The 18,453-nt window shown below is 37.0% G+C and overlaps 1 protein-coding gene across 4 annotated transcripts in view; it reads right to left on the reverse strand.

The window, feature by feature from the left end:
* Positions 1-18,453, reverse strand: part of LRCH1 (leucine rich repeats and calponin homology domain containing 1) — a 169,839-nt gene that overhangs the window by 80,331 nt on the left and 71,055 nt on the right. For all 4 annotated transcript variants that reach the window (XM_074378186.1, XM_074378189.1, XM_074378187.1 and 1 more), the window contains exon 2: positions 6,179-6,323. In XM_074378186.1, coding sequence (XP_074234287.1) covers positions 6,179-6,323 — 145 coding nt within the window. The remainder of the gene's footprint in view (positions 1-6,178; positions 6,324-18,453) is intronic.

The following is an 18,453-nucleotide window of genomic DNA, read 5'->3' on the forward strand; positions in this document are numbered from 1 at the left end:
CTAACTGACAAAGTATATTATTATAAGGGTAAGAGTGCATAAAATTTCACCAATGAGTCAAATGTATAGTTCTTTTTTTTTAACTGAAGTACAGCTGATTTACAATGTTGTGTTAGTTTCTGGTGTACAGCATAGTGATTCAGTTATACATATGTATATATATTCTTTTTCATATTCTTTTCCATTACAGGTTATTACAAGCTATTGAATATAGTTCCCTGTGCTATATGGTAGGACCTTGCTGTTTAGCTATTTTATATACAGTAGTTTATATATCAGCTAATCCCAAACTCCTAATTTATCCGTCCCCCATCCCTTTCCCCTTTTGTAACCATAAGTTTGTTTTTATGTCTGTGAGTCTCTGCTTTGTAAATAAATGCATTTGTATTCTTTTTTTCAGACTCTACATAGAAGTGATTTCATATAATATTTGTCTTTCTCTGTCTTACTTCACTTAATATGATAATCTCTAGCTCCATTCATGTTGCTGCAAATGGCCTTATTTAATTATTTCTTATTCAAAATGTACAGGTCCTGTGCTACACATTCCAAGCACTAAGAGTCTTTTCAATTAAGGGATCTCATGGTGCTCCATTGTTTTCCAGCTTTCAAAGTATTACTGTACTTTCAATATGTTGAAAGCATACTCGTGCTTAAAAAATACTCCAAATATAAAGAAATCAGAACTATAAAAAGAGACTAAGAAATGTGAAAGACAGAATGAGAGGTCTAACAGATAACTGAGAGGTAGTGGCCAAAGAAGAGAGATAGTAGAGAAACAGAGGAAGGAGCAATATTTTAAAAGATAGTAACTATTTTCTAGAGTTGATAAAAGACATGAATCTTCAGCCTCAGGAAGCAAAATAAAGTTTATAGTCAGGTAAACCTATACATATCATAGCATACAGTGCAGAAACACCAAAGATAAAGAGAAGCTATGGAAAGTCATCAAAGGGAAAAATACAGAAGATTTTCTATAAACCTAAAAGATGTAGATGAGCAAAGATTTCTCTATAGCAAAACAGAGGCTGGAAAATATAATATCTCTGAAATACAACAGAAAAGACAGGTCAACTTAAAACTTTATACTAATACAATAGAAAATTTCATACAAATAATTGAATCTTCTTTTAAGAATGAGGAGAGAAAGACATTTCAGAAAAAGACTATTTACCACAAACGTACCCTCATGGAATGAACTACTTAAGAATGCATGTAATAAAAGGAGAGTAAACCCTAAAATAAATGAGATGCAAAAACAAAAGAAGCAACAGTAAGTTACACTTAGTGGATTCACTAGAACCCAGTACATCCTTAGCATACATTCTTTTCAAGTTCATGTGGAATATTTGTAAAATTAACTATGCACAGGCTATAAAGCAGATATCAACCAACCTAAAGAATCAATATAAAAAAATTCTCCAAACACTAGGCAATTAAAAATCAATTTTAAAAGGTAATTATAAAAATTTATTCTATAGAAAACTCATGGGTCAAAAAGAAATACTGGAAATCAGAAAAGATTTAGGAGTAATTAGAAAAATACTATATATCAAAACTTTTAGGAATCAGCTACAGTACTAAGTACAGGGAAACACATGGCCTTAAATACGCCTATAAAAAAAGAAAAATAACTAAAAACTAATGCATTAAATACCTCAAACTCCAAAAATTTAAAGAATAAAGCTATAAGAAAATAGACCAAAGGAAATATGGTAAACTTGTTATTTATGAGAAAGAAAATATCTGTAGAGTTGGTCATTAAAATTAAAAGTTGACTTAAAAAAAATACACGACAAAAAAAGACAAACTTCTGAAAAAATGAATAAAAGAAAAAAGGCACAAATTTATACTGTTAGGAATTAAAAGGAGGAACCAAGTATGAACACAGTAGAAAATTTTTAACCCCCTTATTTAAATATTTAGATTGGCCTCCAGGAAAATTCTCTAACAATTATGTTCATGATTCTAAATTGGTCCTAAGGGGCATGGAATGCAGCCAGAGCACAGTGTTAATGACAATGGTGATGTTTGAGCAAACTATAAAATGCCATAGAAATATGTTCCACTAGTGTCTACTATTCTTATTTATGAAATACTGTGTCCCACTTCCCTATTTCCCATCTAAAGTAAAGGGTTAGGGGTGGGGGTATAGCTCAGTGGTAGAGCACATGCTTAGCACGCACAGGGTCCTGGGCTCAATCCTCAGTACCTCCATCAAAAAAAAAAAAAAAAAACTTCAAAAACTAAATAAATAAAGTAAAAGGTGGTTGAAGGGCTCAAGTATGATGGTGTACCAGCTAAATCCTATTTATCTACTAAGAAGTGATGATGATGATAATGATGACAATGGTGAAGGTTATTCCAAACTTCCACACCTTCTTTCATGTGTTTATATTGTCTTTCTATCTTTCCCTCTTCTCATCTACATTACTTGTTATCAGACTTGGTAAACTGTCATGTTCTTGGAGGCCATCTAAGGTTGATTATTGATGAAATGGCAATGTTTCAAGGGCTTTGGTCTGTCTTGTGAGAAAAATAAATGTTATGTGCAGCTTGTTCATTCTGGGCTTGCAGAAAAAGCTTTGAGAATTACCGTAAACAAAAATCCATACAATGAATCAGGAGTGGGTATGCACCTTGTTTTCAGGAAGCAAATCTGCAGCACGAAGATCTTAAAAACGTATTAAGATCAGAAGCAGAATTGAAAACAAAACCAACACATTCTGACAGCAGTCTGGCCATCAAAGCCATAATGTCCCTTTTGTATCTCTCTGTTCTCTTTTTTCAATACAAACACTGGTCTAAAACAACGTCTGTGATCGGGTGATGTGTATAATGGAAAAACCCCTTTTGGAAGTCTTGCCAAGTATGGGCTATACTAAAAGGAATGGAATCTGATATGAAATACCTATTACGAACTCATTCACATTTAGTTAGCAATTTAATAAAACCTGTCAACTACAAATGCCAATAACTTTACAGGCCCAATAATTTATAAATATACTAAAATTTTAGGGACTGTTGACTAAAGGTTCCACCTTAAAAACAAATGCCCAGTGAGCACCTTAGAAAAGGCAAGGCTTAAACCACAAGCTGCAGCTCCTGCAGAGGACAACTCTGCTGGCCACTTCCAACTCTGGCATTCTGCAAAAAATACTCCTAAGTTTTAAGACAATACTTCCAAATCTCAACATGGTTCACTGTGTTTTCGTGTCTTTCTGCTGATCTGTCTTTTCACAAAACACAACCTAGTTACCAGAGGCCAGTTCCAAAATACACATACTAAAATATTCCTGTTTTCACTTTGATTCAGATAAGATCTTCATAAAAGAAAGAGGGAATACAAGGTTAACTGAGCAAAACTCCTCCCCTTTTCCAGTTTAGGAAGACATCATCCATTTTTTTCCATTTATAAAAAGAAAAAACACTATCCTACAACTGAGACTTTCTTTAGAATGTCAGTGCAAGGAGGAGGTGTATTTGTTAGGAATAAAATCAAAATTCTTAAGAAGAATAAAACTGAGTTTTTTCTTCATAACAAAAAACAAAATCTGTGCTTTACAAGGCACTCCTAACGTGTAGGATGCTTCTCTCAAGTCCTTCAAATAGAGAGCTACACACTGAGGATTAAGGATTATTCCTCCAGACGAGCCCCCAAAGGAATGCGGGGATACAGGTTATACGGCCATCAGGAAGTTGGCTCTTTCTGCACATTGTTCAGCAGCCAAAAAGGATGCCAGACTTCAGAAAAAGCAGCCCAAACAGATTCCTTTTATGGTGTGATAACATTTTGCTCAAGAGGCTGCTCCCTTCTTTACAGGGGGTGTCTCACAATCCACCCCCAGGGGGCTGGGAGGGGAAGGGGCTTCTGATGAACATGCCAGCTCTGGCTGCACACGTTTCACCCCGAGAAAGTAACACCATTCACCAAGAGTTCTGGAAGCAATATGATCAAATGCTGTAAAGAGCTTGCATTTTTTGGCAGCTTCTATTCCCGAACATTTCTGAGGTGAAACTCTTAAGCTAAGTTCCCCCATTCTCAGTTTCACGACACCCTTTGTGTTGCCAAAAGCTTCCCTGCTCCGGGTTATTCTGTTTTTCTAGGGTATATTTTCTTTACAAGTCTCATCAAAAACAACCTCTCCAACGACTTAAAATAGATTTTAAACTCTGTGAGGCTCTCCTGTGCAGCCCAGGTTCAAAGTGTTTGTTCCTATATAGGAACGAGTCTTACTTAATCATTTTTATTGTTCTTGGCCACATTTCTTGGATTAAGACACTTTCTAACAGGAAGAGACACAGTGGCACATACACTAAGCCAACATAACCTTTTGTTGTGAACACCAAGAGGCGAAGATTAAAGGCCCAGACCCTTCAAACACCAGCTACATAAACAGCAATAAATTAATGTTTTCCACAAATTTGACATTTCTATCACAAGAGAAGATCTAGAAAATACTGAAGTGTTTTGCCCTGCGTTTCACAGTGAACGTTTTCTTTCCATGTGCTAATTAAACTCATCTCTGTTATAAGACAGGAATTGGATTGTTGGTACCAGGCAGTCATTTGACATTTAAAGATAATGTCACTGAGAGATCCTGTCAGCCAAGAAGCTGGGTAGGCAGGGACACACCACCACCAATACCACCATCACCTCCACTGTCGTCATTATCACCAACACCATCAAATATTTATGACTGTTTACTTGGCTGGAATACGCAAGATGTCCCAGAGGGTGTGATCAATTTTGAATGTTTCCCATTAATTCAAAGTCGCTTCATATGATACCTCTCTTATTTTGGAACACTAGTAATTTACACATGCAACTCATTAAAATAGAGGGAAAAAAATTAAAAACACAGGAAGACGGTGGGTAATTTTAAGTACAGAAACATAAAATCTGTGGAACCAGAAGAGCAACTTCTCTGCACTATTTCATCGAACAACTCTTTCTTCCTAGTTAGTAGAAATAAGAGGAAAAATCCTAAGTACTACTGAAAAGGTAGTGTTTTCAGGTATTTATTTATAAAAACTGACAAATTTGCCTATTTGTTAAAGTTGTTTCAAAACGTGCTATAATGGACACAGTCTACCTTAAGTCTGTGCTCAAAAGTAATTTGCAGTACTTCTTTAATTTGTGGAAATGCATACAGACTTCCCCAACACATCTGAATTAGTGATAATGTCTTGATTTAATTATATTATATGCTTCTGTCTAGAATATGTCTTTTCAAATACTGTAAGGTATCACTAATATGTGGAATCTGAAACATATTAGAGTTGAATCTTGCACTTTGAACTCTGGCATATTTGTTACACAGCACAAGCCTTGCTAATCAGGTGCTACCCTTTGCACACTAAGATAATGCAACTGACAAAAGTGAAGGCTACACTCGGGCTTGAACTTTGCAACTTTGTTTTTATAGTACAGATAGATTTGATAAAATACCTCCCCCTCTCTCCTGCCATCCCAGAATATGAGTCAAGGAGTCAAAATCTGGCCAGAGCAGTTGACAGTCACAGCAGCAAAGTCTAAAACCTAGGTCTTAAAATAGCTGTTTTTCTTAACTTCAGTAGTACTCAGGGGCATTAATATGTTATACTGTGTTGTGCTTAATCAGAGTCAATACAGACCACTGACCTGTCCTCAGCAAACAATGACCTAATTTAATGGGCTAAAAACATAAACTTTACACCCTGCTGGAGTAGCTCAATGCTCCTCCTTAACTTTCTCCGGTGGTCTGAAGTGAACAGGCTCAGTCAGGGCTGGGTAGTAAATCCAATGGTACCAATAACCCCCAAAGACTAGCAAGTCCCTAATTTGTCCCAGCCTCCAATTCTTTTTCACTTCCTTTAGCTTTCCTCCTCCAAAATCTGCATCAATACCTGAAGACAATATATGAACAACCTTCCAAGTACCAAATAGACAAGAAGGATAAACTATGTTGTATAAATTATTTTAAAAAATCAAAACATCTTGTCATATTGACATTCAGAGAAGTCTAGCATCAAAAACAATATTAATGGCACTACAAATGTACTATAAAAGATATTTCTTAAATAATTTTCTTGTGATTTACTTCAAAGGTTGATCAGGAATTGCAGAGAAAAAAAAACTGATAGAAATGAAAGCAAAATTTTTTTTTCATTGATACAACCTTTATAGTCAACTTACCTTAAATTTAAGTAAGTCAGCATCTGCAGATTAATGATGGCTTCTGGAATGACTCTGATACAATTATGATACAGATTAAGAATTTCCAGTGATACAAAATGGCACAATTCCATTGGAACTTCAACCAGTCTGTTTTTAGATAAATCTATGAGAAAAGGAAAGAATATACTGTCAGTATATCTTCAACATAATCCAATACTATCTTATCAACTATCAATATCAATCTTTTTCCTTAACCATTTAAAAATAAACACTGTGACCTAAATTTAGATCAATATTACCATTTTTTGCACCACTGTTACTGTGGTGTTACAATTTCCTAGCATAGAAGCCCAATTCATATAGAAAAGCAAAAATACTGCTGAAGTAATTTCTATATTAATTTACAAATTCAGGACAGGTATAAGGGCAACTGAATCAATATTTATCTGAAAATTATTTCCCCCCTCCTAGACAGATGTAAAATTGAATCCTTTAATATATCTGAATACACATATTTACCATAATATTTAATTTAACTCCATTTTGCATTCATAACATATATTGTCCCTCAGAACATGTCTTTTACATCCTTTGCAAACAAACACATAGTAGATACTACACAGGTACTTCACTCACTAGAACCTCTGAGTACCTACAAAGTACAAGAAAGAGATAAGTCAGTTGTGTCTGTTAAGGATGGACAGTGTGTCTGCTGCATGACCTGCAGTAAAACTGGCTCTCTTGGCCATGTGTATCAAAGACAGTAATGCTAGTCTATAGAGAAATATAAGCATAAAGTACAGTCTGCAATATCACCAACTCAACAATAAACATACAGAATAGTCCTTAGTGTCCAAATCTGGGAATGGTAGACATGACTGTGAAATAGCATAAAAAACTGAATATAAAACAGAGCCAGCGCTCTTGAAACCAGTAAATCGACAATAACATTGCCTTACTCTTCAGTAGAAGGGACTCAATCAGTATGAATAGAAGATGTTCAGTAACTCATATTTCAGATATACTTAAGGAATCACATCAGATGGGGCGGGGAGACTTAAAATGGGTCAATACTATAATGAAACACAAGTCAAAAAGCTACCTTCCTGACTGACCTTCCAAAAGATAAACACATAAATAAACATAAATAGGTCTAGATGGCTTCAGAGGGGGAGTTCTAGGAAACTTTTAAGAGACAATTCTAATAATATTTAAACCATTTCAAGCCATATGAAAGGAAGGGAAATTTCCAAATTCTTAATTTAAACAGCAAACTATAATACTGATACCATCACCCAACAAAGAAAGTACACAGGAGAGAAATTACATATGAATCTCCTTTCTAAATACTGATGTGAATCCTAAATTAAAAATGAGCAAACAGAATTAAGCACTACATAAAAAGATTAACATACTATGACTGAGTGGCATTTATTCTAGGAATATAAGGATTTTTAACTTATTTATACAATTCATCATATAAAAAGTTAAAAGTGAATATATGATCATCTCTATAGATACTTTAAAAGTATTTGATAAAATACGGCATTCATTCTTTTTTAAAACAACTTTACTGAGGTAGTTATTATACAATCATCATAGAATCGACCTATTCCAAGTACAACTCAGTGGTCTCTAGTAACTTTACCAAGTGGTGCCTTAGTCACCATAAATCAGTTTTAGAACGTTTAGATTCATTCTTAATACAATTGCTTAAGATAAGGAGAATAGTTAGATACTTCCTTACATAATTACATACACACATGCGTGTGCAGGCAAATGAGAGAGAACGCTTTTATTTACTGCTAAATCATGAACAACTAGAAATGTTACCACTATTACTATTATTGTTCAGGAGGTCCTAGCCAATGACCTGGGATGAAAAAAGTACAGAACCAAAATCGGAAAGGGAAAGACAGAATTATCATTATTCTGAGATAATATGATTGCTTTCCTGGGAAACCCAAAAATATCAACAGAAAAACTATTACAAATGTAAAATGGCACTGGGTAGAGAATTAATAAACAACAGCCTTCACACACACACACACACACACACATGCACAAATGATACAATAGGAAAGATTTAATTTATGATATTAGTAAAACACCTAGAAAATATTAAGAAATACGCAAAGTTCATATGAAGAGAACTTTAAAATGCTAAACAACATAAAATAAAAGTTAAAACATTTGAAAAGAAATCCCATGCTTTTAAATAAGAAGACAATACCAAAAAGGTGTCAATTCTCTCTAAGCTATAGCTATGTAATTGAATGCATTCCCAATTAAAAAATTATTTCTAGGATATTTTTTCAGGTTAACTGAGGTTATTATAATGGTTGATTCTGAAGTTCAGATGGTAAAACAATCATGCAAAAAACATTGAGGAATCTCTCAAAAAGAGGAGCTATGAGGGAAACCAGCTCTCCTAGACTTTAAAAACACATCACAAAGCAGTGTGGTAGATAGATGAGGTCAATGGAGTAAATTACAGGCATGGGAAATAGGTCACGGGTATATACATGTCAAATATGCAACAAAGGTGGCATTTTAATCCATAGGGAAAAGACGTAAGATCAATAAACAGTTTTGGAAAATTGACAGCCATCTGAAAGAAACAAACAAAAAAGGATGACTTCCTGTGTTATACCTTTCATCTCAATAAATTCTAGATGAATCAAATGATTAATTGTAAAAAGTAAAGTGGTAACAGAAGGACAACACGGGGTAATTCGTGTTTATGATCTTAGAATGGGGAAGGCTTTCCTATGAATAGAGTAAAGCAAGATGAATAAATGTGACACATTAAAAACAAAACTTACGGCATATTAAAGCAAACAAAAATGCCACCCAAAACATAAAAGACAATCAAGGAATTGGGGGAGGGGTAGAAAATCCCACAATTCATAAATCTAATAGGCTAATTTCTTGTACATATAAAGAGTTTCTACAGTCAGTAATAAAACTGAAAATTGAGGAATAAAGGAAGAAAGAAAAAGGGAGAGATAAGAAGGAAGGGAGGGAGGGGGGATGGAGGGAGGGGAGAAAGAAGGGAGAGAGGAGGGAGGGAGGAGGAGGGAGGGAGGAAGGAGGAAATGGCTCACAGAAAAGGAAATACGAATGGCTCTTAAGTATATGAAAAAATGATCAACCTCACTCAAATTAGAGCAATGCAAGTTACAACTACATGGGACAATATTGGTAAATACCAAAAAGGTTGATAAACACCTTGTAATGCCAGGGACACAGTGATATAAATGAAGAAATATTTTAACAAAATCTACCACGATTACAAATGTACATGCACTTCAAACTAGCAATCTTCCTCATCTCCAGATAAACTCATATATATGCAAATGACACATGTTTCGGCATGGTTTGAAATAGCAAAACACAGAAAGCAACTCAAATCTCAGTTAATGTCTGGTTAAATATTCATATGCTATTAACAAATATCATAAATAATAAAATTCAATCAATAAATATTAATATAATATTAATGACATGTCATGTGATGGAATATAATATTAAGCATTAAATTCCACAATGGAATACTTGTACCATGCAGTTATTAAAAGTAATAAAGTAGCTCTGTATGTGCTGATATGGAGCAATTTCCAAGATACACTGTAATTTTTTAAAAAGCCAGAACAGTGTATATAGTATTTTTTAACAAATATTTACATAGTTGTTTTAAATATAAATAGATTATCTCTGGAAGGCTATACAAGAAACCGGGAAAAGCAATTGTTCCTTGAGAGAGTATTTCTTGTTGAGGGGCAGAAGTGGGAGGGCGATTCTCCCAGTGTGCAACCTTTTATACCTTTAGAAATTTGAATGTATGGCTTATTTGATTTTATATACAGAAATAGATTAGGTATAATGTGCTTTATATCTACATTTTATACATAACATATACAAAAGCCTGTGTATATACATAATACACACAATCTTTTTTTTAGACAACCTCCCACCAGCATTTCTCTTCTTTCTCTACGCAAAGAATTTTGTTTCATGTGAAAAGAGTTAAGAGATTAGAGCAAACTATGAAGTCCCACATATTAAATTAAGGGAAATACTAAGGCAAGCTTCGTTTCATGAATGTTTAGAACCTAAATGGAAAAATTTTAGAATTCTCTTGCATTCTTTCTCCCTGAAACTACTACACATGGCAATCTTCATGTGCCATAAAGCCCCAAATCTGCCCCCAAACCTTAAATGTGTTGGGTTTCTTTCAGGCTCAACTCAAAAGAAAATTCCACTGAGGTTCCAGTTTACATGTAAAACTTCATCTTTCCTGAGAATTGCTAGAACTATATTCTCAAGTTGGATGTTTCAGTAACTATGTTATGTAATAATATTTTATCAGTGTCAGTGTCACTGATTTTTTTTAAAAAAAAAAAAAAGATGTTTTCTTTTTTGGTAGAAATACAGTCATATAACTACAAACCTTTTAAAAGATAGTGGGGTATCAAATTAGTAATAGAAACCACTCCAGCCTGAGAGCAGAAGGCCAGTTCTAAATCTACAACCATCAGAGATAACTGAGAAAGTTACTCAATTTTCTAGGTCTCTGTTTCTGAATAGAGAACTTCCATCTGGATAAATTCTAATATTCTTTTCAGAACCAAGATTTCTGTGAATAAGTAAAAAGTATTCAGAATTCAAGTACTTTCTGTCAAAAGTATTCAGAATCCAAGTGATTTTGTTTCATCATAATAATCAATGGCAGCAGTTAAATATCATAAAAAGTTTAAAAGTTGTATATAATACAAACCCACACATTATAAATATTGGTACACCCTTCTAATGAGTTTGTCATTCCATTTTGGAATCTATGTTCTCTCATATAATCTGAATTTTAAAAGTACTTACTGTTTTCAAACTTGGGTGAAATGTAATGGCAGGAGAAAGAAATTATAAATAGCTTATAACTTAAGCTAATAACTCTGGGCTAAACAGCACCATTATTAACAGTTTGCTTAAAAAATGCTAGAATGATGTTCTAATTAAGTGTATGACTCTGATATTTTATTACTACTTACAATATAGATTTTATTTGCTCTCCCTTCTCATAGTTTCCTCCACAATCTCCAGATATGAGGGGAACCCAGCACTGTCTCTCCCCCTAATCTTCTCCGTGGCCGTCTAACTTGCCTCCAGAGGCAGGAGCTGGACTAGAGGCTGGTCAGAGCTTCTCAAGAGATGGGATTAGTCCTACCGGGGAGAGGAAAACAAAATATACCTGGTAAAACCCAACTTTCTCCTAATTTTAAATTATACCCCATCTCTCCTCATTAACCCTTATTTTTTCTTCTACTTCTTTTTAAAATTATTCACATTGCAGTAAACTTCTCTTAAGGTCTCTGAGAGCTTCACTAGGAACCTCACCTTCAAAACCAAGAAGCTGTCCAGGATCTGGCCGACAGGACCCTCCTAATCCTTGTTTTTAATTATGCTATTTTGTTCTGGATGTATTATTTTTCAGGAATCCTTTTCTTGAAAGGACTCAGGCTATCCATTATAAATAAAGTTACAAGGTGTTAACGGTGCCATGCCCGCACCTACACTGCTGGCCAAATGAACAGACCTCCGTGTCCACTGAGCTAGTGAGAATTTACCTATGCAGGATGTGTCCCTGTCATCCTGGGTTTGTGTCGCAGCTTCTATGTTAAAAGGGAAGAAATTACAAAACCTACACACACAGCTTAGATAATCCCAGTGCCTGTACAGAAACAGCTGTTTAGATCAGCATCGTTCAAATTAAAACAGAGCTTTGAGACAGAAAAAACAAGCCTTCCTTTCCTATTTGTTTAGGTTCGTTACCCAGATGATGAATCACTGATGTATTCATCAACATTTACTAAGTACATGGTTTCTGCAGAAGTGAAAAACATAGAGGGCTACTTTTTAAAAGTTTATCATTTGAAAGATGAGAGGAGGCCAACGCAGAACTGAACCATGAGGTAAGATGATCTAACTGTGCTTTAAAAAAAAAAAAAAAGGTACAAAAAAAGAGCGAAGATCCAGTTGGGTAAATGTGACCATCTCTTGAGCATTTCCATCCAGCCAGACACTGTATCTGGAGCTTTGAATCTAGTACCTCATTTAATCCACCACAAGGAGCAGTGACACCACCAACCTAAAGATGAGAGACTAGGCTCAGAAAGCCTTTGCAGCTTGCCCAAAGCCACAGAAATAAGTAATTATACTCACACCTAAGTATGTCTAACTGCAAGGCCTGAGTTCCCCACACAAGACCACTTTCCCTCCACGGAGTAACAGCCAGCAAGACCATAAGGTGTCCCGCAGCTAGACTGTTAGGAAGACGTGGCAATTAAATCTTCACTGCATTTTTACTCATCCAAAACGCAATCAAAATAAAGTCAACATGTTCTGTGTATAGACCCAGAGGGTAAGAAAGTTATAAACACTGTGTTCAAAAAAGAAGTATGGAAAACACTATCACCTGATGGGCTAAATTCTGGAAGTGGCTACGGGAAACTCGGTAAATAGAAACTCTGGCTTAAACTCACTACCCTTATCTTACATAAGCACTCTGTTTCACTGAAAAGTTTAGAATGAGTTTTCAAATATATTACTTACTTTTCCAGCTTGGGTCTGAATATCATTTAATTCTCAATTAAGCTTATTACTAGAAGAAAGAGGGTGCAAAAAAGGGGCATATTCACTTTCCTACGATTTACTTAGGCTCATGCAGAAATCACCGTGTACCCTTAGGCATCAAGTAACCCACCATGGGAAAGTCTGGGGAAGTCAGTCTGGATTAAGATGTTTTGACTTCGATAATCCAGAGTAGATAATCCAATTATAAACAGTCCAGGAGAGGGGTGGGGGTGGATGACATACAAATTTGTTGAAAATTTTTCCTATTAGCTGAGAGCCAAGAAACACAATGAGGTCTGTTCTTTCTTTAAAATGCACACACAACACAAAAAAAGGAGGAGGAGGAAGGGGAATAAGAAGAAGAAGGGGAGGAAGAAGAGGAAGAGGAAGAAGAGGAAGGAGAAGAGGAAGAGGAAGAAGGAAGAGGAAGGGGAAGAAGAGGAAGAAGATGAAGGGGAAGAGGAAGAAAAGGAAGGGGAAGAAAGAGGAGAAGGAACCTAGGACTTAGTTGTAATTAAAGACATGAGTGGACAGTCAGTCACGGTGCCCACACAGATGTGAGTGTCCTACCTGGGCCTTTGGAAGGGCAGATCCATGTGCCAGAGGCAGATAGAGGTTGGCTGTCCCAGTAATGATTATCGACAGACCAAGGTGGGAGCAGTGGAGGTTCTCCAACTCAGGAAAGACAGAAGGAATAAGAGCCCACAGATAACAGGCAAGTGTTAAGGTAATTTGTACCTTTATTTTGAAATACAACCCAAACTAGTTTGGGTAAATGGGTCAGGAGCTGTGAAAAGCTCAGTAGGTTCTAAGAGATGGAAAGATAAGTAAGCTTTTAAACTAGAGATAAACAGAGGTGCAGAAGTTGTGTTTATTTTTGTTTACTACTCCAATTCTGTTATAAATACACAGAGGTATGAATGAATCCACTTACGAGCTCTCTTCCTAAATAAAATATCTGTCCAGCATTTCTCAACCTCACTGGTATGCTGGAATCACCTGCAAAGCTTTAAAAAATCCTGAAGCCTTGAGTCCACGGCCGGAAGTTTTGGAGTATGACCCGGGCATGAGGATCCCCTGGATGTCTAGGTGATTCCCACTATTCCAGGGGAAACGCAGGTGCCCTCTCAGCTTCCTGCCAAAACCCAGACCCACCAACAGGTGGTGCTCTCCGAGGGGCTGGTGGCTGGGCCCAGGAGGTGTCTGGTTTGGACACCAAGTTGGGAAAGAAATCCTGCGCCAATCCAGAGTTAACCACTGCTTGATTGGATTCCTACTCCAAATTCCAACTCAAGTAATTTTAATTAGAGCAACAAAACCCCATCTGCAAGGGAGTTTTACATACTATCGGTTGGTTATGATTATAGAAAATTAGGGTTTTTTCCTTACTGAATCTTCACCATAACCTAGTGAAGCAGGTACTGTTATAATTCCGCGTTACGTGTGGACACGGAGGCCCAGAGAGGTTAGGTAACTTGCCTGAGGACATGGAGCTAGTAAGCAGCAGAGGCAAGAACTAAACCAGTAGTTATGACACCCTACTGTTCAGAAAGCCCTGTTCTGACCCTTTGCTGATTCAGCCTCATAGGACTGCAATTAGGGAAGATCAGTTGTTCACGTGGGTATCTCTTATTAAAAAAAAATAAATAAAAAAATAAATGCTGGAGAGGATGTGGAAAAAGGGAAACCCTCCTACACTGTCAGGGGGAATATAATTTGGCACAGCCACTACGGAAAACAGTATGGAGATTCCTTGAAAAACTAAAAATAGAACCATCATATGATCCAGCAATCCCACTCCTGGTCATATATCCAGAAAAAACTACCCATTTGAAAAGATACACACACAATAATGTTCATAGCAGCACTACTGACAATAGCCAAGACATGGAAGCAACCTAAATGTCCATCAACAGATGACTGGATGAAGATGTGGCATATATATAGCGGAAAACTACTCAGCCATTAAAAAAAATGAAATAATACCATTTGCAGCAACGTGGAGGGACCTAGAGATTACTGTACTCAGTGAAGTCAATCATACAGAGAAAAAAAAATATATGATATCACTTTTAAGTGAAATCTAAAAAAAGGATACAAATGAACTATTTACAAAACAGAAACAGTCTCACAGACAGAAAACAAACTTATGGTTACCAAGCGGGAAGGGAGGTGGAGGGATAAATTAGAAGTTTGGAATTAGCAGATATAAACTACTATATATAAAGTAGATAAACAACAAGGTCCCACTATATAGCACAGGGAACTATATCCATTATCTTGTAATAACCTATAATGAAAAAGGATATGTATACATATGTGCGTGTATGACTGAATCACTATGCTGTACACCAGAAAGTAGCTTAACCTTATAAATCAATTATGCTTCAGTTGAAAGCAAGCAAGCAAGCAAGCAAATTAACACATCATTCCCGATGCCTGGTCAGGAGGCATTAACGCTCCCATAAGGTAGCTCTGAACTAAAAGTAAGTGATCATCAACCAGGTCCTAATATTTCCTCCGGGAAGGCTAGCTTGTGTCATCGGTGCCTCACTGCCGACCCTGAGCTGGACACGGTCCTTCCTTGCTGGACACCCGCCCGGGGCCGAGGCCAGCCCTGGGGAGCGGGTCCACCACGGCTCTGGGCAAACACAGGGGCCAGCAAACCGGAACCCCAGAACCACGTCCTCCCCACGTCCGCTTCTTAATTGAAGCGTTTGCATGAGAGCAGAGCAGCCAGAAATAAAACAATAAGTTTCGCCCGGGCCAAAACAAGCTTTGTAAAGCCCTAAAATAAAGTAGCCAAATGAATAAAAATAAGCAGAGGAGGGTAGAAAAACAGTCCATGGAATCTGGTGTGCAGTCAGCACCCTCGGAGGCACAATGTTGTTTTTGTATAAAAAAGGAAAGTGGTGCCTCAGGAGGCGCTGGACCCGGCTCCCACCCCCAGCAGCAACATCCTGAGTTATCAGCCACCGCAGCCGCAGAGCAGGACAGCTGGGAACCTGCCTGCAATGTCTTGCTTTCTGGTCAGAAGAAAAGGCCTGTTGGGAGTCTGATCATGCTCTGTTCCAGAAAGAATGGTCCATTTTTTGAGCTGAAGGATAAGCATGTTGTTATGGAAGTTTAATTTTAGAATATAAGCACTAATCGTGATGCCTCAATTACTGGGTGAAATGTGTGTCCTTCACGTATAAATCTAAACCCCCGACCCACAGACAAGAGTATGGGACCCACTCTCTTCATAGAACTGAAGAGGGATCGTTGGTGCCAGGCCATCTCCACCCTCTGGCTTGCTCCACCCCTAGATCCGCTGTTCAGAGAGAATCCCTGAGTGCAAGGGTGGTCTGGGGCCACCTGCCCTGTCTGGACAATCCCTCTTCACTTATGTCGGCAAGGATCTCTCCAGAAGAATCTCACCCTTATCCTTCTATAGGGGCTGCTCCCCAATGTCCCCCGTGTCTGACTGCCCCTCATGCCCCCCTTCTCTTTCAGCACAGACGCCCCACCCAGCCACAGGATTCAGCACCCACGGGGCACTCCCAGGACACCTCCACATTTGGAAAGGCTCTGGAGTAAGGGAGTGCTGCTCCGGGCAGTGAAGCGGAGCCCACAGGCTGATTCATCCTTGATTCTGGAGATAAAACCACAAGACACTTACAGGGTTAAATGAGCAGAACATAAGCAGATTCTTAAAAGTTTTCAATGAGTCAGTCAAGATGTCAGGCTATGTCTCTAAGAGATCTACAACAACAAAAACTTGTCAAATGGTCAAATTTGTTAAACAATTCTTCAGTATGAACTATGAAGTCTTCCCTGATCACCTACCTAAAACATCAACATGTCCCTCCAACCCCCTTCGAAAGGCTCTGTTCTTCATTTTCTTTCTGTCTTAGCACTTGGATAACCTAACACAGCATACAATTTACTTACGCATTTCGGTTGTTAATTTTCTCTCTCCACCTGCTAGAATGTACGTGCCATGAGGCTGGAATCTTTGCATTGCTCCCTGGTATACAGTAATAGCTTAATAAATATTTATTGAATGACTTGAATGAATATGGAAGGAAAGCAGGTTCTGCGATCAGACAACTTGAGTTCAAATTCTGATCCCACCATTTAGTGTGTGGACTTGGAAATAATGACTTAATGTCTCTATGCTTCAGTTTCTTCACTTGCAATATGAGGATAATAACAGTAATGGCCCCACTGAATTACTGGAAGGATTAAATGAGATGATACATATAAAGCCCTCGGAGCAGCGCCCGGCACAGAGCAAAGGTCTCTAAGAATAGTCTCTATCATTATGTTAGCTAATGCTGGGTTCCAAATACAGTATTTCTAGCAAGAAAAAAAGGTCTGGGCTGGGAAGGAGCTTAAAATCCAGCTGACAAGCACATGAAGCACACCATACACACAAATGCCTCATGATACCAATGAATCAGAGACGAATGAACAGAAAAAAACAATTGTGTTTTATCAGCAAAAAATCTGTAAGTTAGGTTGAAGGTTACCCTTCCCAGGCTGAAAGAGGAAATAAGAAATAGAAATTAGTTTTAGTAAATGCCAAAAAGGAGAGAACGACAGATTAGACTCTTGGCCTGGTGATTTTATTAGCAACTGATACCTACTTAGCCCACAAAGTACCAAAGAGGTACTTACATATAGGTGGCCTTTTACTGAACAAATGCATCACTGAAATGCTGACAGCAAAAAAAAAAAAACTGATTTCTTTATTGTACCTCTTCTATCCAAAGTGCTGCCAAAAAATTAGGAAATAAGATTTTAAAAGACCAGCATACATAGGATGGGAGGGGGATTCCTGTCCCAAAGTATAATCATTTTACTTCAAGAATATCTAAAAGGCTCTTTTACTCTTGAACACAATTCTAACAGATACTGTTACTGACTGTTCCAGCCCCACAGCATTTTAGAAGCAACAAATCAATTTTTTTAAAGGTGGCAGCCATTAGAAGCATGCTCCTAAAAACAAACAAAAGTAATAATATAGTATACATATATTTTTAAATTTAAGTATTTTAAATTAAAATTTTTAATGTAATGTCAGCACCCTTCTAAAAATTATAGCACTCACCAGTGGTAGCACAAAAATAATTCTGACAATGCTGAATAATCCAGCAGTGGTTAACATATTTGAGGATTAAGCTCTCTTGAAAAATGTTCTGTTCAAGAGAGCAGGGAAGTGTGTAATTTTTCTTAATGTTTCCATGTAAAATTACTCAAAACAAAAATATTTTAGGTGGTTGCCGCTACTCTGAAATGACCCATTCCCTGGTGATTCTGTTTAGCTAATGAATCATTTCCCATTTGCTTAAAAGAGTATTTTGGCTCTGAGACATAATAAAAACAGCCCATCAGCACTAACCATCTTTAAAATGGGGAATACGAATTTGAAGGGGAAATACTAATTTTCTTATAAAAACATGAATGTTTTAAGTAGCATTATTTGCAATAGTCAAGAGGTGGAAATAACCCAAATATCCATCGAGGGATGAATGGATTAGTGAAATGTAGTCTATACATAAAAAGGAATATTATTCTGCTTAAAAAGGGAGGAGATTCTGCCTTATGCGACCACATGGATGACCCTTGAGGGCATGATGCTACGAATCCACTTACACAAGGTTAAGTCAAACTCACAG

The sequence above is a fragment of the Camelus bactrianus genome, chromosome 14 (genome assembly GCF_048773025.1).
Source record: "Camelus bactrianus isolate YW-2024 breed Bactrian camel chromosome 14, ASM4877302v1, whole genome shotgun sequence".
Lineage (NCBI taxonomy): Eukaryota > Metazoa > Chordata > Mammalia > Artiodactyla > Camelidae > Camelus > Camelus bactrianus.